The 22180-nt window shown below is 38.0% G+C and overlaps 2 protein-coding genes across 2 annotated transcripts in view; one reads left to right on the top strand and one right to left on the bottom strand.

Annotated features, from left to right (window-relative positions):
• Positions 1-22180, top strand: part of MED12L (mediator complex subunit 12L) — a 374036-nt gene that overhangs the window by 239867 nt on the left and 111989 nt on the right.
• Positions 16953-20283, bottom strand: P2RY13 (purinergic receptor P2Y13). Its single transcript, XM_037525795.2, has 2 exons — positions 20235-20283; positions 16953-19753 (listed from the first exon to the last, which is right to left on the bottom strand). The coding sequence occupies exon 2, from the start codon at positions 19748-19750 to the stop codon at positions 18734-18736; it is 1017 nt and encodes a 338-aa protein (XP_037381692.1). The 5' UTR covers positions 19751-19753; positions 20235-20283; the 3' UTR covers positions 16953-18733.

Genomic DNA, 22180 nt, shown 5'->3' with positions numbered 1-22180 from the left:
CATTAAGCCCTCACTGACTTCCTGTCTTGAAAGGCTACAACTCAAGCCCCACCTCAGGTGCTCTGATGACCTGACCTTATCTACTTACCCATTTTGCAGCTCCAAACTCCCACACTAGCCTTTGCCAATCACCTGGCCCTTCTGTCTTGGAATCCCACCTCTGCCTTATCTACCAGGCAAACTCCTTATATGAGTTTCAAGTCTAACTTACCTGCCTCCTCTTTTCAAGCCTTCCATGTTTTCCCTGTTCTGTGTCACTGTTCCGTCCCTAGAGACTGCCTGGATGCTTAATGACATTTTCCTTGTTTGACTGATAGCCTGTGAGGACCCTTGCATCTTTCTCTCTCCAGGATCCAGCAGAGCACTTGAAGGCCAGAATCAGAGTTCAGAAATACTTTTCACTTAATTTTTGGCTCTCTGAACTGATCTTGGTAGCCATCTGTGAGTCACCCATCCACGCCCCCATGAACATTCTCTTTTCCTCACAGAAGTGAAAGAGTACAACCTTCTAAGAACTAAGAGAATAGGAACTGGCAGTGGATCCATGTAAGGCATGGCCAAAGATTGGGAGGACAGCTCATGAAACACTGGTCCTCTGATGTTTCCAAATTGCTAACTGTAAAGTGAGGGACGCTAAAGCAGATGTATGCAATGTGAATATAACTTGAGAGGTTGCCAATGAGAAAACTGAGCCAGGTATAAGGAGCGACCATCAACAGCACCCACATGCTAATGAAATACAGTTAAGTGGGAAATCATTAGCTGTGGTCTCAGAGGTCACCAGGGGGTTGCAGACTGCAGGAGCTGGGAAATGTTGCCCCTCTCCAGACTCTGGGTGATTGCTAGGCAACTGTGTGGATCCACTGCCACCAGACCATCTAATTTACCAAGATAAATGAATTCTCATATAAAATAGCATGAATTTTAAATTCTGGTTTAGTTTTGTCAAAACATTACACAGATGAAACAAAATTTGTGGGTTAGAATTTGCAACATCTAATTTCCTGGAGGCGCTGCCCCAGGTCTCTCCTTTGAGTTTCTGCTAATACTTAGATTAATCTGATACTTGTTACCTGATGTCTGTCTGTTCTAAACCTCCCTTCATTTTTATTTCCCCAAACTTGTTATTTTCCTTTTTTACCAGAAATTAATGAGCTTTCAAGACAAGCTTTGAAACAGTTTATAGGATCTTAGAACTGGCTTTGTATTTAATTTGGGATGAATAGTCTTTTAAATTTCTTCTTCCTTGGTGCTGCTATATTAGATTAAATACATGGAGATATATTTTATAGGTCAAAGTAGCATTTGCATATGATTTAACCTAGTATGTCTAGTACTTGGGGAACTTTTGATAATTTCCTATTGGGGAGGAGTGAGCAGAGAGGTTTCCTAGAAGAAACAATAGTTGGATGCAAACTATTGCATGAGCCATGTTCCCAGACCCCATTGTTTTGCCCCCTCCTGCTCTGATGGAGTGGGTAAGCCTACATTGAGTTTTGAGTTGATGATTCTAGGTATTTATCTTTTTTTTACTGTGCCTGCTCTTTGGGTTTTCAATATAACTTCAGTTTTCTATGTGAGAATTTATGAGAGAAAATTCTTTCTAATCTTCATATTGTGAATAGTGTTCTTTTAAGCATGTTAACTAAATTATCAATACTCAACCACTATGCCTTCTTGTTTACCTGTTGATCTAGAAATAGGAAAAAAAGAGGAATTAATATATTTAGTGAACTAACGTCTCACATGGCTTTAATTTCCCTTCATTATTTTTCTCCCACCCAGCCCCATTTTTCTTATTTAAAATTCATTTGAAATGACTTTATCTCAAGTATCTCTGTAAATTGCCTCAAACATTTACTTTGGGAGAGTGGGGAATGATTATTTAGTTTCTACATGAAAACCATGTACATATATTGGATGTAGCATTTTTCTGGTATGAAATTGAGTAGTAATTCATCTAAAAAGGTAGGGAGACTGCATGGAAAATGCACCATCTCCTGTTGGGATTCCAGTGAAGGACAGAGGGATTGGACTTTGCCACTCTAGTTGCAGGACAGCTCTGTTTCTGGGAGCACCCTCCAGGATGGAGGAATGGGGAGGCCATCAAAGCAAGTGCTAGTGTACCATAGCACTTGTGTATCAGGTGACTCCAACTTCTAGCACTCAAACTAATTTCTGCATTAACCAATACTTAATGTCTTTCTAACCTTTAAATTCACACGACTGCAGTCTGATTGTAGTGCCCCAGCTGAAACCCAGCGTGACTTTTTTTTTCCTGTTTCCTTTATAACCTTCAAGTCTGTAAAATACAAGCCAGACAAGTCTGAACAGGTCATCCACCCCAGAAGGAGTGTGGCAGGCTCTAAAATGCCTGCAGCCTAGAGGTAACTGGTATCCGTGCATGTATATCCAGATATCTTAGATGTCTCTTGGCAACTTCAAGCCTGAGAGTCACACAGCTAAGTATTCTAATGTGCACCAACACCTTATTTTTTTCAACTAGATCATGAACTTCTTTAGTTTAAGAAATGTATACTGGCTTCCTCTTTGGAAGCAATTTGAAATCAGTTAAACAAAGAATACCTTCCAAATTCATGGACTTGAAGAACAGAGTTTTTTCCAAGTAGTTTAACTCTGCCCTGTGTCCTCTGGAGAGTTGCTCTGGTGACGTAAGCCAATAATAACTCTAACCAGTAATAGAGCTCTAACCAGTAATAGAGCTATACTAAAAGCTGAAAAATCTGTTTTAATTTCTTAAGCAATACAGCAACACCAATGTTAGTAAGAGTAAGGTTTCTGCAAATGCTCATTAATATTACCATGTGCCTATGGTTACTCTAAATTATTTAGATATGTTTTAATTGGTTAAAAGAATATTGGCGTGCAGATCTGCCACTTGTGCAGTTTCCCAACCCCTCTATGCTTCCATCTCCTCATCTGTAAAACATTCCTCATAGGAAGGATTAAGAGCTTGAAAGGGGTATCACCACAGTATTACTTCATGTGGTCTTTAAATGTTTTATTGAAGGTTGACATAGAGTAGGACTTCAGTGTTTGGATGCTACCTGAGTGATAGTAAGAATTAGTACCTCTGTTTTTCAGATAAAGAAACTGAGACTTAGAGAGGTTCCTTCAGCAGACAAGCACTGTTTTGTTTGTTGTTCAAGTGCTAGAGTTCCCCCAGGTAAACACATTTGGCAAGGGTTAGAGCCTGAATTTGAACACAACTTGGTCTGAGTGTTGTGCTTTTAGCTACTTCTATGCAAATGGGGAATTCATGTGCTGATTGTAATCTGATGTTGTCTTTGGGAAAAGTAGGCTGTAAAGTAGCTCCAGTTTGTTGCAGGGCATGATGGGAGCATGATGCATGCAATAGAGCCATTTATCTTCTGAAGTCAAGTATTGTGAATAAATCACATATCCATATAATTTTACCTATTTATCTAACCACACAATGTTGGTGACTAATAGGAAATAGTGAGTTTACTCAGAACCTTAAAAAGTAGTGACTATGGAGCGTGGTTGACATGGATTAAGGTTAGAACTGTACTTCTTGCTTATGGAAAACTTAAGCCTCATTTTGCTTATGTGTAAAATGGGGTAACAGTAAATTACCTTAAGGTTGTGTGAGATTTTTTTAAATGAATTGGTATGTTAAAATATGCAGTGGTCTTGGGCATATATTAAGCTATTACTGTAGATTTTGACTGTTATTTTAGTAGTAAGGCCCTTGTACCATATGGATTCTGTTTTTAATTTTTTTAATTTTTAAAAATAAATTTATTAATATTTTTAAAAGATTTATTTATTTATACGAGCACTGGGTACAGTCAGAAGCACGGGAGGGTGAAAGAATTCACCATTGGCAGAGCAGGGAACAGAACAGGCAGACCGACAAAATACACTGCTGAGGGGAACGGCAGGCATGGCAGAAGAGGTCTGCACGCCATGTGGGACCCTCGTCGGCTGCTGGGGATCAAACCGGCGCTGCAGAGGCTGAGGGCAGCTTTGCAACCCAGCGCTCAAACACTGTGCCACCAGGGGAGGCCCATGAATTCTATCTAATGCATTAGAAAAAAGTCATTTAGGTGTTGCCTTTGACTTCGCAAATGACAGGAATTATTAGAAATTACCTTAATATAAAAATTATGGAATCACTGATCTGAATGAATGAATTTAATTTAATTTAGTTTGAGTCTCATTTATTGTTCATTTGATGTTTTTCATGTGACTCATATTATCTAGTTTTTTAAGAGCTGCCTCTGTTCTTCTCTTTGCTTCAAATGGTCTCAAGTGCAGAAAATTGCAGTTGGTCCTTGCATTGGTATGAATGTAAAACTTTCCACCTGAGGAAGTGGGAGCAAACTTATTCATCTCCATCTTACAGAGAGAATCTGAGACCTAGAGAGGTCAAGATTTGACTAAGGTCATGACATAAATGGGTGGGGAAGCACTGATACTCCTCCTGATGGTGGTCTCCACCCAGTGTCCTCTCCAGCACCCCTGTGTTCTGCCCTAGCCCTTGTGCTCTTGAATCATCCTGACCCCCTCAACATATCACCTGGATCATGGGCGATAAGGGCCCTCTAATGACCATCTAATCTAATTCCCTCATTTACTGGGAGGGAGGGCAGAGAGCTCTTGGGGATGTAAGAGGCTTGTCCAAGTCATGGTGGTGACCTTTAGCTCCCAAAGAGCTGAGTCCTGACTTTCTGCCCTAAAGCAAACACTATTCCTAGTTTGTGCCAAGCATCTGCCCAGAACTGTGGTATGCTCACAGCCAATTTTACCAATATGTAACCTCACTTCTCCCCTACCTTCATCCCCAATCCCTTTAGTGAGCTTTGAGGCAGTTTTCTGGATTTTCCTACTGTTTCTCAGGTTAGAAACATACAAAGAACAATTCTTGGTTCCTCTGTTTAAAGTTTCTGTGGCATTTTCTCAGTATTTGGGACTAAGAATAGGATATTTTTGTTCTTAAAGGAAGTAAAACCCTAAGATATCAAAGAAGAGGAGGAGCAGGAAGTGTCTGAAGACCATGAATGCCACTAACCTAAATAAAAGTATCATTTCTTCAGCCTATAGTTCTGAGTGCAATAAGCCCTCTCAGCAAACTACCTCTGTCTAAGAAATTTCCCTTTCAATTTCTTTGTAAAATAGCCATGGTTTTCTGACTGAGGGATTTTTTTCCTAGACTCCAGTCATAAATATGGTTTAGCAATCTAATTGCTTTTCTAGCCTCTTCTCTTTAATCCACATACACCTGAAATACTTTTCAAATCAATGTTGGAAACATTAGTCTTAGGATAGAATGTTGCGAAAGGACTAAGATCTCTCTGATACCTACCTCCAAGAAGGATAGACTATTAACCTCCAACTGGCAGAAATAATAATAAAATAAAATAGCAGTATCTGGCTCTCCATCATACCATATGTATATTTAGCAATATAGAACCAAGCTTTTTTTTTTATTTTGCTAATAAGTTGATGTCTTTAATTAGAATTATGAAAAAAAATTATTGAAATATTAACAAATCTAACTTGAAAGCAGGTTTGACTTAAAAATGATAGAAAATTCTGTAGTAAATAAATCTTAATCTAATACTGCAAAAAGTCACTCTACCTCAGGCTTATCTACCTTTGAAAGTCCTAATTAGAACTTAAAAGAGTTCAAATCTCTATGCCTCTTGCTTTCCCCAATGAAGCAAAAATTTCTCTTTAACAGTTTGAATATGAAACAGAACTAAGCTCTTACTAATCTGTTTGTCAGTAGCTAGGCAGTTTTCTATATGCCTTTCTTAACATGTTTTAACATGTGATCTTGCAAAGAATCAGAGTAAGAATGTGAGAACTGCCCTGTTATTTGTGGTACAGTGAAAAGATTAAATTCTTTTATCAAAATAAAGCAATTGGGACCGAAAATCATCTTTTTCTTTTGGTCTCAAAAAAATATATGAATGAAAGTTAATGAGATAAATTTAAGTTGTGGATCTTGGGAAACAATTAGGAGGAGCTTTGGATTTTACTTATCTAGTACATATGATAAAAAATTCTCCTAATAGAAGTCCTTTCTCAAGCACTGTTTCCACTTTCTAAGGTACAGTGCACAGTTCACGTTCTTCCTTCCCAAGTTGGGAACAGAGAAGTTCCACAAAAGACATGTGTCTCCTGTGTCAGAAAGTGGTTCCTTCCAAGAGACGTACACACACCTCACACACTTAGCATTCAAATTTCTACTTTTTCTTCAAACCTCTGATTCAAGCAGAAGTAGAATTACAGTCTTAATCCGAGCTGTGTCCTATCAACCACAACTTGGGAGAAAATAATAAAAAAAAATTTTTCATTTACCTTTCATTGCAGTAGCTGGTTGTCCATCCACCTGATATGATGTCTTCAAGTTGAAACAGGCTTGTAACTAAGAATAAACCTTGAAAATAAACTTGTCAGGGAAGTGGGTTCTCTGGTAAAGCGTGAAAAAGAAGCATTTTTCTCCCCTTCCAGAGAAGGTAGGTACTCCTCTGATCTCCTTGAGGCTGTCCTGTGGGGAACCCTTTCAAATTTTCCTGCTCCGGAACAACTGGAGCAACTTGCTCTCTTGCTAATGTAAATGACTCACATCTTAGAGTAGGTGAGATTTGTAGACTAGGGAAGCACATTTCCTGAACCTGTGAGGGTCAGATGGTGACTCACCTGAAGGAAACACAGAGGGCTGGAACTCAGATACCAGAACATGCTTAAGGAGGTAGGGATGAAATCTCAGGTTGGGGCCTACTGAATCAATCTTTAGGTGTTTTTTTTTTTGTTTGATTGTTTTGATTTCCTATTGCTTATTAGAAAATATGAATTACAGTCTTTCTGCTAATTAAAATTTTGACAGAACATATTTTTGAAAGACAAATCCTTCCAGATACTTTTCTACAGATTTAGATACTAAAATTAAAATACCTTTGTTTATACTAGTGATTGATTGGAAACCGGTAGTCTTAGAGTCTCACGGTTTATAGGTCTATAGGTTTATACTCCTTTTGCACATATACACAAATATAAATATTCAAAACATTTTAAATAAAATTATTTAGGACTGAGTTCATCGAGGCACTTGCATTCTGTCCTTTACTTACACAAGTTCATATTATTATTTTTTCCCAAAGATTTATTTATTTATACAAGCACCGGGTACAGTCAGAAGCGTGGGAGGGTGAGAGAACTCACCAGAGCCAGAGCGGGGAGCAGAGCAGGCAGAAGGACCGAAGTACACTGCTGAGGGGAGCAGCGGGCGGCAGGAGAGGTCTGCGCGCCATGTGGGACCCTCCTCCGGTGGCCGGGGAGCAGCTGGGGATCAAACCGGTGCTGCAGAGGCTGCAGGCAGCTTCGCAACCCAGCGCTCAACCGCTGCGCCACCAGGGAGGCCCCTATTTTGTTTTTTTTTAAACTTCCCACAATGATAAATTAAAATTATCAAATCACCTTTAATTTGTAATTATAGAACTTTTAGATAAAAATCTCCAAATGACTAATAATTTCCTGAATGCAATATTTTAAAAAAAAAGATATTTCACCAAATTGAATCAAAACCTGTTAACTGTTATGGTTGAAGATAAGGTTCAATCTTAGGTTACTATTTCCCTCCCCTTTTTTTTGAAGGTAGCAAATCAGTAATAGGTTTATGCCTTACTGAAATGCTGTATATGTACTACATGGTTTTCCTTTTGTACAGAAAAGCAAGGGTATGTTTTATTTAAATATTGATAATATCAAAATTGTTTCTTTTATTACCTTTCTCTAAACAAGAAACTATAATTTTAATGGTTTTCCATTCCATTCTATTTTGAATGGATTAACACTTTGCGAATAGCTTTAGGGAAAGTCCGAACAAAAGTTAGTCAACTTTAGGGGCCTCCCTGGTGGCGCAGGGGGTTAAGATGCAACCTATGAAGCTCTCCGCAGCCACTGCAGCATGAGTTCGATTCCAGCCATGGGCAACCCACATGGGCACAGTAGACCTCTCCTGACTTGCCTGCTGCTCCCCTCAGCAATGTATTTTGGTCAGTCTGCCTGTTCTGTTCCCCTGTCTCTAGTGAATCCTCTCACCCCCCCACACCTCTGGCCTGTACCCCAGTTCTTGTATGCATAAATGGGTATATAAAAAAAATTAGTCAACTTTATAAATTGTCCATCTTAGAAGAATTTGTCAGATTTACAAACAAGCCTTCATTTAGGTTGACTCTACTTGTGCTATTTTGTACTGCATTGCCATGACTTTTGCTTATAGCATTTGATACCAGAGTGTATTTTTAGGGGATTATGTCATGCAGGTTAGTTTGAGGGACTGTCCTTGGGTTAAATTTTTTGTCGGTTGTCACTGTGATCCATAAGTAATAAATGATGTACTGTTTATAATGTGTGATCTAACTTGGCAGAGTAACCATCTGCCAAGTTTTAAAAGAACCAGTCCAAACATTTTACAGTTGGGAGAACTGTGAAAGTATGTGAAGCAATTACTTTCTCTTTAAGTTTTAAGAACATCCCAAACTTCCAATAGTGTGTATGAAGTCATATTAGGGAGTTTATTTGGACAGACATTTCACAAACCTCTGTTAAAAGAAAAAGGGAATTTTACTGTTTTCCTCATTAATGTTATTTATTACGTGGGTTGACTTCATCGGATCAACTAACTTAACATTGATTTTTTTACTTCAAAGAAAATGTCTTTTGTTTGTATAGAGCTGCTGAAGATGTCTTTTATATTCTTTCCTATTTTGAAATTGAAGAGGACATGGTTTAATAATTCAAACTTATATTAATGAGTTGTGAGAGCCTTTTAAAAAATTCTTTTTTTAACTGAAATCTTGAATTCTTTTTTTTAAAGATTTATTTATTTATATAAGAACTGGGGTTACAGGCCAGATGTGCAAGAGGGTGAGAGGACTCACCAGAGACAGAGCAGGGAACAGAACAGGCAGACTGACAGAAATACACTGCTGAGGGGAGCAGCGGGCAAGCCAGGAGAAGTCTGCTGCGCCATGTGGGACCCTTGCTGGGATCGAAGCGGCACTGCAGAGGCTGCAGACAGCTTCACAGCACTGCACTCAACTGCCTGTGCCACCAGTGGAGGCCCTAAAAAAAAAAAATTCTTGAAAGAAGACTAATGTGTGAAGGGAATTTGATAGGCCTTTCCATGTTTGAAGAAAATGAAGCACCTTAGCTCTGGATGGTTTTGTTTTGTTTTAATAAAGCTTTTCTTATGGAGATAGAAAGCAGCTGGTGACCCTTTAGTAGGTGGCCTCTTTTTCCTCTCCCTGAGGGTGGGCTAAGACTAGAATAGACTTTTCTGTTCCCTAGGAATGTAAGTCAGATTGTTGTATTAAAAAAACTTCCTTTGCCAGTGTTGCAAATCAAGTCTAGTAATGAAAAAATTAACATGAGGCAGCCTTTATGCATAGTCATATTATGCCATCATATTATGTATGCTATCTCAAGTTGGGACTTGTTAAAGCTGGTCTTACTTCTCATACAAAAAGGGAAGTAGTACACGTTTAGTCACGAAAAGTGTAATGCTTTGATCAAAAAAGCAGCTAAAAACCAACCCATAACTTTATTACCATTCAAATCATTGAAAGGTAAGCCTGTATATTTTTCCCTTGCTTATTTTTATAGCAAGTCTCAGATTTCATAAAAGCCACAGTAGACTTTGTAACAACTAACTTGCTGCTTCATTGGAAGATCCTATTAAATACAGAGAAGCTCCTTTAATAATATTGTTTGGCGATTACAAACCCTAATTTATTTGAACACAGGACAACATCCTGAGATACTTGTTTGTGTTTCTCTACCATGACCATCTTTAAAAAAAAAAAAAAGTTACATTTTCTACTAGGAATGATTTTTTTTTCTGATAGTATTTTTAAAAATATTAAACCTACAGACAAGTTGAAATAATAGTATAACTAGATTTCATCTAAATTGCAAATCATTAAAATTTTTCACACATACTTTCCCTTCTCCCCCCATCTTTCTTGGGGGAACCTATTTGAAATAATAGTCTCTATGACAAATGCCTCACCCCTAACGTTTTCAGCATCTATTTCCTATGAACAAGGATATTCTCCCACCTAGTCACTATACTATTAATCAATCAAAAGATTAATATTGAAACAATCATTTTAAAATATTCAGTCTATACTAAAATTTTGTAATTTCCTAATTATAATATTTTTTATACATAATCAATGGTCACACATTGCTTTTGGTTTTACAGTTTTCTGTTTCAGAATTTTATCTTTTAGAACAGTCTCTCAGCCTTTTTTTTCCTCTTTAATCTTCCTAGCTTTTGAAAAGTGGTTCTTTTTTTTTTAAATTGACATTCTTATTTTTTTAAGGATTTATTTATTTATGCATACAAGAACTGGGGTACAGGCCAGAGACTTGGGGGGTGAAAGTATTCACCAGAGACAGGGTGGGGAGCAGAATAAATGGATTGACTGAAATACAATGTTGAGGAGAGCAGTGGGAGAGTCAGGAGAGGTCTGACATGCCATGTGGGTCACTTCCCAGGCTGAGTATCAAACTCTCGCTGCAGTGGCTGCAGATAGCTTCATGTGCTGTGCTTAACCCTTTGTGCCACCAGGGAGGCCCCTACTTTAGCCTTCTAGTCCTTTTTCCCTGAAATATATCTTATTTTCTACCTTCTTTATTTGGCTTCTCTGCCTTGGCTGAACTAGTGCAGTGTCCCCTTCTCCAGTGTTAGTAGACACAGCATTTTTATTGTGGTTTCAATATGTGTAATCTCAGATGTATCCATGCCCTCTTGTAGGAAAGTGCATATATAAGGAACTTCCTAGTCCTAGTCCTTTGTACTACATTTACTCATTGTTCCAAACAAAGACAAGGAGGGATCTAGTTGAAACATCTCCAGTTGCTCTATCTTGAATGTCCTTGGCTTGCACACAGGATTGTGGTAAAATCTTCACCAAATCTTACTGTTCCATCTTTCTAGAGGAAAGTCACTCTAATTGTGGCTTATATTTATTTAGTAGATGAGAATTTGTGCTGAGTATAATTATTATATGCCCTTTAATGTTCCTCTGAGATTGGTATCTTAAGATTCCTGTGCCTGAATTACTGTGTTTAATCTGTCATTTGAAATGATTTGTATCTATTAGGTCTGCTTTAAATAAAGTGCTTTTTTTTCCTAACATGAGAACCTCATTTGCAAGGTCCATTAAAGAGGAGGAATCGTTTGGAGATTGGGTCTGGAGATTGGTCTGCATCTGACTCTCGCCCTCATAGTGATGCTCTTTCCTGTGCTAGGATACTTGATCTAGCTCCTCACTTTGGGAACCTTATTTTTGAGAGGTGGCATCTAGCCTAGCACTTGGAGACTCCAATGTCGCTTTCAGTCCCTCCATTTAGTAGCCTTACTACTTTGATCAAGTCATTAATATATCTGAACCTCAACTTTTTCATCTGAAGAAAGAGTTTAGAAATGCCTACCCTATAAGATTGTGAAGCTTAAATAGGTAATATATACAGGTAATTCCTATAGGGTTTGGAACTGTGCTGTCAGTTCTTAGAACTTAGTGAACTGTGGCGTGTGTGTGTGTGTGTGTGTGTGTGTGTGTGTGTTTGTGTTTGTGTGTGAAGGCAAAGGGAAAATGAGTAAATGAATGAATGGGGGGGGATGTCTGTACTATATGATGGTGGATTGATTGAAACTTGAAAACATCCTTTAGCTCAGTAGTCAGGTGAGTTTGTGACATATGTTGATTGCCCTTAGGAACCTCTTGGCTTCTCTATAATAAAGAGCTGATGCTTGCTTAAAATACACTTTATATTTTTTCTTCACAGCTTTCTTTTCTGAAAATGAGGGAATTAGGATTGGCTTATTTCACACTAATTGAAATTGTGGAAATGTGTAAAAGTTGAGGTCAGAGTTAAGGGGATGGTGAGCTGGGAGGTGGTCTCGGCAGGGATATTGTTCAGGTTCACTCACTTATAGTTCAGGCATTTTTAGTTTCAGAGAATTTCTGTTGAAGAGTAATTGACTTAAAAGGGTTAAAAGCATATATTAATATGATAATATTAATGAGATAAATTTAATGTATATGAGATAAATTTAATGCATAATGGTAATATTTTTAAAAATCTATAGAAGTATTTAAATATACATTAGATAAAACTGCTTAAAATGAATACCACTAAGTGATGTCATTTTACAAACATCTGATCTTTAAGCTGAATTTCAAAAATAAATGTAGACATCCTATTACTATGCCCCAGGATCCTGTATTTGTCAGTTTAAGTTTATCACAGAAGCAGCAAAAGTCCACTTTTTGAGTGTGGTATGGCATATTTTAAAACTCTGGTTCATTTACTTTAAGTCTTAAATTCAGTTTCTTTTCTCTTTTGTATTCTTGCTTTCTCTTATATCATTCCTCCTTTCTTCCCATCCCTAATGCTTGGTACCCCACGTCCTCTTCTTCCCCTCCCTTTCCCCTCCCCTCCCCATAACCTTCCCTTGTCTTCCCCTCCTCTCTTAACAACCCTCCCCTGTCATTCCCTGTGCTCCTCCTCCTTCATCTTCTTTCCTCTCCCCTCTCCTCCCCTCGACCCCTTTCCCTCCCCTCTCCCAAATGCTTTATACTAAAATGTGATAGGAGCTGGTGATCAGAAACCCAGGTAATGTGTAAGTCTAAGTGTTGGTGACAGCCATTTTCTGCCTGAGTCTGGAGTGTCTGGCTTGTGTGATTCTGACTACCTTCTGATATAGTCCCTCTGCTTTGCTTGCTCTTTGACGTGGAGCACATTCACTCTGCATCACAGAAGGAACAGTTACTCTACCTCTAGCTAGAAGCCCTTGGGAAAAGCCACACTGATATAATAGTTTTTTGTTTGTTTCTCCATGGAACTCCTTTAAATTGATTTGTCCTTTATTGGCAAGATAATTGTTGTTTGTACAGTATGTTCTCACTGTCATCTATAGATTCTTGGAAGATGAAACTTTAAGCAGTCATCAAATAACGTTTTGTTCAGTGTCAGCTGGGATTTTGTTTTTCTCATCAATGTCATAGCGAAAGGATAGTATTCGTGGACCTGCTGGGCTCCTCACTCCCCATTGCAAATTGGGATTTTACCACATCTCCTTCAAGTTACCACCGATCTCATAGTTGTAGACTCATCACATGTCACCCCAAGAGTGGATATGTCTCTGACCATCACTTCCTCCTTGTGTCTCTTGTTCTTTGGTTTCCAGTACAGTGGACCTCCTGTTTCTCCTTTTAAATTACCAGCTCCCACAACCCCAGTCTTAGGCATCTCCCCTGTTCTTCTTTTTCTGTCTACTCTCTTCACTACTTTTTGCAGCCTAGCCTCTGAGCTCGTTTATTTTCTGCCTTAGAAGAGATGTTTCCTTTCACCTCTCACGTAGTTTTGTCTTCAGAGCCCATAATTCATATTTGGCCCCTGCTGGCTAACCTGACCCATCTGTCTCATTGATGCTGCAGATTTCATCATACTCAAACTCTACTTCCTACATAGTCTTTTTTCCTTCGTGATTCAGCATATCACCTAAGCTAATGATCTTTAGACAATGAATTGCATTTGAAGTATGTGTGTTTGGGGGGTGGAGGGGGACATGTGATTATGGACTCCACTTTGCATACAAATGACACACACATTACTCATAACACCATGTTCTCCAGTGGTCTTGGATTCAGAAACTCTCCCTGAAAATGTCTGTAAGGTCTGTATCAGATTCTTTCTCCTTTGCTCTTACCTGCACAAATGGAAAACTCTTCTCTAGTTGATCTGTTCTCAGTGACTTTTTCTTCAATCCAGAATCCTCCTGTTGCCTGCAAATTGATATTCCTGATGTGCAACTTGGAGTTTGTAGTTCTTAACTTCAAAAAACTTTGGTGACTTATCTGAAAAGTCCCAACATCTGAATACAAAACTAGTGTGCTCCACTGTAGGTTCCCACGCTCCATTCCCAGGCTTATCTTCTATGTTCCCTGCTACAGCCTCTGGTCCTTCAAGGCCCCCCTCATAATCACCCTATCTCGGCCTTCCTTGAAATTGCTTTTCTGCTTCAATGCGTTTGCTTTTGAATACTATTTTCTCCTTTAAGGGTTAGTACAAATTTCCATTTCCTGAAGGTCCTTTTTCAGGTTTCCTATTTGGAATTAGCTTCCTTTTCCTCTGAACTTCTGTGGTGAGTTTATTATGTCTTTCATACCGCTTGGATTCATCATGGTCTGTGTGCCCTACCAGGGGAGGGCCTCCGGAGAGGCACAATACCTTGCGCTAAAGCCAACGCTGGAAGAGCAGCTGATTCAATTAGCTAGTGAACCCACTCTCTGGGATTCTATACCTCTCAAGTTCTTCCACATGCTGGAGGGACATCCAGATTCTCAGAATGCCCACAGTTGAACCATTCGTACCACTGAGGCAATTGAAACTGGTTTGTATTGAGGCCTTCTCCCCCATGTACCCCCTCCTTACCATTCTTTCTACTGGGCTTCAAGTCAACCCCGAGGAATTCAGATCGTCCTGATTGTTGAGGGGGGTGTCACTATGCCCCGGTGGTGCTGGTCTTCAGGCCACCCTCCTTTTCTTGTATGTGGGTCACATGTACCTTGGACAAGATATCTGTTCACTTTGTGCTCAAAAAGTTTTTTCCTTTTCTCCCAACAGGAAACCTAATAGTTTCTATCTTAGGGCTGTAGTGAGAAATAGAAAGGACTTACAGATCCTTGTAAAGTGCATAGCGCAGTATCTGCACACAGAGAGCATTTAGCACATCATGAGTGCAAACTGAGTGGAAGGTACTGGCAGGTTCTGTTAGTTTCTAGGTCAGGGTTAATTAGCTGGCAGCACCTGGGTAATTATGGCCCACACATGTATGTATTGTTTTCATGGGGTCAGGGAGTGTAGGGGTAGTTATGGAAGTTTGGGAAATAACAGGAAATAAGCATAGGAGAGTGGGATTTATGATTTCTCTTAAGAACCCTGGAAGATCTGAGGTCATAAATATTGTGGTTAAGAACAGAGGCTCAGAATCCAGTCTGCTTTAAGAGGCCTAGCTTCTGTAAATTGTGTGACCCCGTGCAAGTTGCTTAACTTCTCTGTTTCTTAACTTCTTTATGTGTAAAGCGGAAATGTTAGCAGCACTTTATCGACTTACTTTGTTAAACGTGATAATACATTTCAAGATCTCTGCATTTGTCTGGTACATAGTAAGTAGTAATATATGTTGCTTTTATTATAGCTGATGTCAGTTTTACTGTGGTGGTTGTTATTGACCAACTAACCTGGGCCCAGATTCCCTCCTGTTTCAACAGTTGGCAGTGAGTAGTGGATGCTCTCTTACACAGCACATGAACTTTCCAGACAGCCATAGTGCTTGCCACTGCCTGTCAACGTATTTCTGCCCTGCTTTCTTAATAACATTAACAGTTTTGTTTTTCTCCTGTTGACAGATCCCACTATTGGCCAATCATGTCTAAGAGGGATGTGCTATGAATCAGTTTTTATGGAAATATCAACCTCAAAGAACATACAGCACAGTGGTTCTTAATGTGTGGTCTAGACTCACGGCATTGCTGTCACTAGGCAGCTTGTTCCTGACCTAGCTGAGTCAGAAACACAGCATCCAGCCATCTAGATTTTAAAAACCCTGCCAGCTGATTCTGGTTCCCACTAAACACTGAGAAGTGCTAATGTAACACATAATTTATATTCATATTACCTACATTTGGTTTCCATGTAAAAGTTAAAATGTTGAGTTGTATTTCCAGGCACTTTAAATGATTTGTAAATCCCACACTTAGTCAGTCTGCTGACTTAGAAATACGCATCCCCTTAGATAACAATCCATGCTGGAAGTGGGTTCATCCACTCATCAGATTTTATTATGTCAAGATCTCCGTGAACTTTGATCTTTAATTTGCAGAAAGAATAATGTATGTGGCAGCAATGGTCAAATATTTTTAGAGTGATTTTAGAAAGTCAAAAGGAAGGAACTTGGTTCCTGGTTATGGGGTACCTGAAATAATGGGTTTAACAAGATTGAATAATTATTTCATAGGTTGTGATGTAATGAAGACCTTCTATGTTCTGTAACTGCTTGTCTGTCTCTTCCTACCCTATTTTCAGTAATTTTTCTTGATTTCTCAAGGATTATTCTTTATGAGGCAATACCTTTTCTCCCTTCCCTGTGCAAGGGAAATTATTCAAAAGACCTTATCTAGTAAAAAGAATAATATTTAGCTTTTGACAAAATTCTTTACTTATGTTCTAAGTTCTTGCAGTGTGTCAAAGCCACTAATTTTTTTTTTTCCATTTTACTCTATTCCTTGTGTGAAATGGTTGTGGTATACCATCCCATTCTATAAATATCCTCAAATTGTTTTTGTTTTGTTAATGTGTTTTTAAGATGGTTCTACTATGCCTTCTTTCCACGTTCTTGGTAGATTATTATATTTTACACATCAAGTTGTTGCCTTAGAGTGTATATTATTAAAAAGAATTAAAATATTTGTATTTATGGAGGACAGATTTGCAGTTGAAATTTTATCTTGAAAGATTGTATTTCTCATCATCTATACCCAAATTTATCATTCACTAAAAATGTCATTAGAGGAGAAATACATAGGTTATATCACCAAGCATAGCTCAAAGGACAATTTAAATGCAGTTACTTACTATGCAATGTTAGAGTCTACTCATGTTTGTGCAGTGTGCTCTGTAATGCTATTGTGGATTTAGTGGCATCTCTTAATAGTTATTATGATTTAATTATTTTATTTGAGCAAATGAACATTAGATAAAAGTTCTTTCTAAAAAGAGAGGTTTTAGAGACTGTAATAGGCTATAGTTACAAGTTTTCCAAACCAACATTACATAAAGCATTTTGTTAATAGCTTTAAAATTCAAATGTTGATAGACATTAACCCCCAAGCTATACATACACTGTTTAGTAATCCTACATCCTTCATGGTCATTCCCTAGTGAGCCCAAGAACACTGCCATTTCCCAGACCACTATGTACATACTATAGGAGAGCAACTGATAAGAGTTTGACCTTTCAAGAATTTTATGTCATCTTCTGATAATTAAAAACATTAGTAAGAATTGACTTCCCTTTTGCTTCTCTAGTACATAAAAATTAAACCAGCTTGGCTATTTTATCAAATATTTAATGATTTCACAATGGGATACAATATTTGCCCTCAAAAGTATATACCTAAGTTATTAAAAGAGTAGGTAGGATATGTGTGAACAAGTAATTACACAGCAGAAGTACAACAATTTAGGTGTGACAACATACAGATGGTGAAGTGATTGGGTTTGTGGTGGTAGGGGAGGTTGACCAGGTAAGATTTCATGAAATCAGTAATGGCAACTTAGCGCTTGGTGAATCAGAAGGAAATCTGTGTGTAAACTGGCTCAGAGGCAAAAATTAACATTCATGTCTGACATCTACAGATTTATCCATGAGTGGAAGTTCCAGGAATGGAAGAGCATTTGGGTGACAAGACCAGAAAGCTAGGCATGTTCTTGGTGTTTCCGGGCCTTTGAGGTTGTGGAAGGCATCCTAAGCTTGGCCTTATGATGGGTGTGTTGGAGCTATTGTTCACTTATGAAGCATGACTACTCCTTTTTGCATTTTCTGAGGACACATAAATTAGCATCCATGATTCCAAAGAAACATATTTTACTGTTTTTGAACTACAGGGGAAACCAGGAAAAAAAGTGGAGGTAAATAAGTCTAAGAAGGTCACCATTTTTTCAATATATAATGTATCTGCCAGTGAGAATGTCATTGATTGTGAGTCAAAATTCCATCTGTGTGTGTTTCAAGAATAACATAACTATGACATACGCTATTTCACAGACTTTAGTCTGTGAAATGAAATAGGATGTGTTTTCTGTTTTTAAGAATGCTAACTGTCTTGGGTGATACAGTTAGAAATACAGTAATTAGTAAAGGGAAATCTGCAATGAGGGCCAGAATATGCATCCATACAAGGAGGGAAGTGATTATTTTCATTTGGAAGTAGGAAGTAGGAGGAAGGAGAATGGAGGGAAAGGCTTTGCTCACTAGGGAACATATTCAGCCATCATTGAGAGTATTTATTGTGTAAAGAGAATTTCAAAGAATAACAAGAAGTATTCTTGCCTTTAAATTGCATACACTTAAAGTATAAGCAAGGTACCATGTACAATAATTGACATGGCTTTGTGGTGCTTATGCCTCCTATGATGTACTGGAATCTTTGTCATTGTACAGAGAGACTCCTTTAGCCAGGCTTTCAGAATAATTTTGACCCACCTCAGCTCCCCAGAAGCCAACCCTTTTAATCTGTTTTCAGCTTTCACTGAAGGACTTCCAACATTTGTGGAATACAAAAAGTTGTGGTAGTGTTTGAATTTGGTGTTAACATAATGTAGGAAGTGCTTTGAAGGGGAGGTTTTTAGGAATATATATCTATAGTAAATGTTTTCCAAAATGTAAGTTAATACTCTCAGAAAAGATGACCTCTACATTCCCTTAAGGATTTTCCATTTTGCTTATGAATAGTTCCCTGTGTAATCCTTTTCGTACACCAGCATAATAAAATGTATGAAAGCATTTGCTCCAGTCTTTTTTCTCATTCCTTAAATTTGACTTCCAAATAAATTGTCTCTTGAAATCTTTATGATGAATAGAAACTAACCACATATAAAATTATCAGCTTAGGGTCAGATTGTCTGTCTGACTACTATGATTTTCTTGGCTTGATGCTGTGGTGATCTTTCTCCCTTTCACACATGGCAACCTCTCTGTGAACTTTTTACATAAGAATATATATATTAAGGGGTCCATACAAATGTTAGTTGCTGCCATAAAGAGAGTTGTTTCTTTAGCTACAAACAGTCGATTTTGCAATCTACAGTCAGTTTTAGTATTGGTTTGACTTTGCGTATAAGGAATTCTGACAAAATGAAATGGTGCAAAACACAAAAAGAAGACAGCTACAACAACAAATACTTTACCTTCCAGCTTTTTTTTGTTTTTGCTGTCCTTACTTTTGGATTTTTGATAAGAATTATATACTTTTTTTGCAATCACCACATAAAACAAAAGCATTAGGACAAAAACAGTCCAGAAAATAAACTGGGATATGTAATTTACCACTTGATGCCACTTCAGCCCCAAGGGGCCCTTCAAAGAGGAACACTTTTTCACAGATGACGGTGTAGCTTCTTTGTTGCTTAAGATAATATTTGGCAGGGAGATGAAGAACAAAAGGAACCAGATGAAGCTTGCCACTGTTTTTGCAAAGGCAGGTTTTTGTACGAAAAATTTTCCAAATGGTCTGAGGATCTTGAGGAACCTGTCAAAGGCAATGAGTCCTAGCAGTATGATACCCACATACATGACCTGGTAAAAGATGATAGCAGAGAAACGGCACACGAAAGCTCTGAGCTGCCAGGGTCCAAGGTGTGCATCAGAGAGGATCTTAAATGGAAGCATGAGCGTCATTATCAAGTCAGCCACCAAAGTGTTCTTGAGGTACACGATGAAGGTGGAGGAGCTCGGGATGTGAATGAACACCCAGAGGGCCAGAGTGTTCAGCAAGATGCCCACAAGGAAAAGGACAGTGTAGACAGCTGGAAACACCAGATGTGCCACCCGTGTGTCCCTGGGGCACCACTCAGAATCATTGGAGCCCTTCAGCACTGTGGTGTTCATGGTTTCCATCATCAGCTGTTGCAAATAAACATAAACAAGCTAGAACAAAAAACTGCACTTAAGTTTGAATTCTTACTTTTAAGAATCAGACTTTAGCATATTAACACCTTACATTTATTCAGATCATTCAGTACATTTGTTCAGAAGGCACTCATTTTTGTATAGAATTATTTATTAATTCTATAATTCTATTAATTATTTTGTATAGAATTGCTAAGGCACTTAATACATTTCTGGTATTTGCACCAGTGTCATTACTTTCACGTCCTTCTGAAATACAAATAACAGGTCTGTCCCATTCAGAATTGCTACTTTCAACATGCTAGTAAAAGGAAACCCCATTTATAGGGCAATAATTCATGTTAGCTTGCTGGCCATTATATAACTCCCTTGTCTCATCATTTATAGTTTATAAAACGTTAGCTCTAAAGCATTTTTTCCTTGAGCATATTCTATCTTTTTTAAGCAAGCCACTCATAATAAAATAGAAATTCACCTTTGTTGGGGGGGCACTCAGCACAGTGTCTTCTGCTCGAGGCTGTCATTAGTTCAGCCCTTGAAGAATAAGTGAAACAAACCTCCTTCTGCTTTCTTATACTCTTTGTTGTTCCTCTTTTTCACATGTGTAATGGGGGATTTTCTAAGAAGAGCTCTTTGTTTCCTAAACTTATGTACTCAATCTACTATGCTTGAATAAATCAGTCTAGTTATTTTTTCTCATATAGTATCCTTCCTACAGTTTATCTTCTGTATCTACATACCGGAAGAATAAAGAGCTGCATATTACAACCAAGTAGGAGAACAAAATCGCATTTATCTTTTGGTGTTCAGATTTCTGAGCGATAAAAATACATAATTTCTAACATTTAAGGGTTATTAGACCCAGATTTGGGTTATTCGACCCAAATTCCAGATCCTCCAATTATTGGGTATTAGATCAGACATATGAATCAACAGTTCTGCATCTGTTTCCTCATCTGTTTTGTATGTACATATTTTGTACAATTATGTACATAATTGTATGTACATATTTTTGTTGAGATGATGAAATGAGAGCCTAGAATGGTGCAGGGGGTTTATATGAAGCACTAAAATTGTTAACCATCCAGTGTGATGGTGAGTGAAATGTAGATTTAACTTATTTCACTTATTAAAAATATCTTTGGGGAGCTTTGATATATGTGAAGTTTGGAGGACTTTAAGAAATTCATTAATCAACCTTGGGTCAAGGTCTATAAACTTTTTTCTTGAAATCTCTTCCAGTTTGAAAAAGTATAACAGCTGCTTTCACATGAGGAAAGTTGTCATCTATGACAGAAATGTTTGCCAGGTAGATAAAGGGAGAGGAAATTAGGAGGTCTTGTGAGGGAATGTGTAGTTCTCCATGGTGAGTTTCACTTCATATATTTTACTCAGTTTTAACAGAGTTGGACCAGACTATGGTTTTGGGTTGAGAAGTTTTAGATGGATTGGAATTCTGAGAAGAAACATTTCATATCCCTGGGGACAAGTTAAAATATAAAGCAACAGAGTACTTGAGAATTATGGTAGAAATTACTCAATGATGGCAGTTTAAAAAATTTGAGTTTGACTCCAATGATTTGTTTCTTGAACCTACATTTTTTGGATTTCATTGAAATAATGGATCATAATTTATGTATCATTTTGAGAGGGTTAAAAACAAATACAGGTATTTGACTACATAATTAACTGTAAATTTCCTGACACCTTCAAATCCAAGTTTTAAAATATTTTAACTTTGAACAAGGGAAATTCTGTATAAGATAATTTCATAATATGGGAACTAGAAATCCCATTTTGGTCAAATTTCAAAACGCTAAAGTGTGGGAAACTCAAATGAGGAACTGACTTCTGGTGCCCATTTCTGGAGTTACAGAAGTTTATTTTTTTAAATGTGGCAGTGTTGTGCAAGCATGCATAGGGCAGGTTCCTGTCGATTTAGGCAGATGGATAAAGGAGAGTCCCGGAGCCCTCAGTGGATATTTCAGGCTTGAATGTGCGCTCTCTCTCTTTTTTAAATTTATTTTATATAATTCTTACATCATTTTTCGTTTTTGCACAATGTATGCATTTTCATTTTTATTCCCCATACAATTCCCATCCCCCTTATTTTGACCCTAATCCCTCTTCTCCTCGCCCCCTCCCCCACCTGTGTAGTGTGTCTCTGGTTTATAGTTGATTCTTGATTTTGGTTTTTTCTTTATTATAATTAGTCATTTTCCTGGTCCCTTATTCAGGTTTTCTAAATTCCTGCTATGAGTGAGACCATCCGGTATTTTTCTTTTTCTTTCTGGCTTATTTTGCTGAGCATGATCCCTTCCAGCTCCATCCGTGTTGCTGCAAATGGCATAAGTTTATCTTTTTTGAATGCTGAGTAATATTCCATGGTGTTTATATACCACATCTTCTTGATCCAGTCAT

Source organism: Talpa occidentalis, unplaced genomic scaffold (genome assembly GCF_014898055.3).
Source record: "Talpa occidentalis isolate TD23 unplaced genomic scaffold, MPIMG_talOcc4v2.1 talOcc4.4, whole genome shotgun sequence".
Taxonomy (NCBI): domain Eukaryota; kingdom Metazoa; phylum Chordata; class Mammalia; order Eulipotyphla; family Talpidae; genus Talpa; species Talpa occidentalis.
This window is presented reverse-complemented; position numbering and strand designations above follow the sequence as displayed.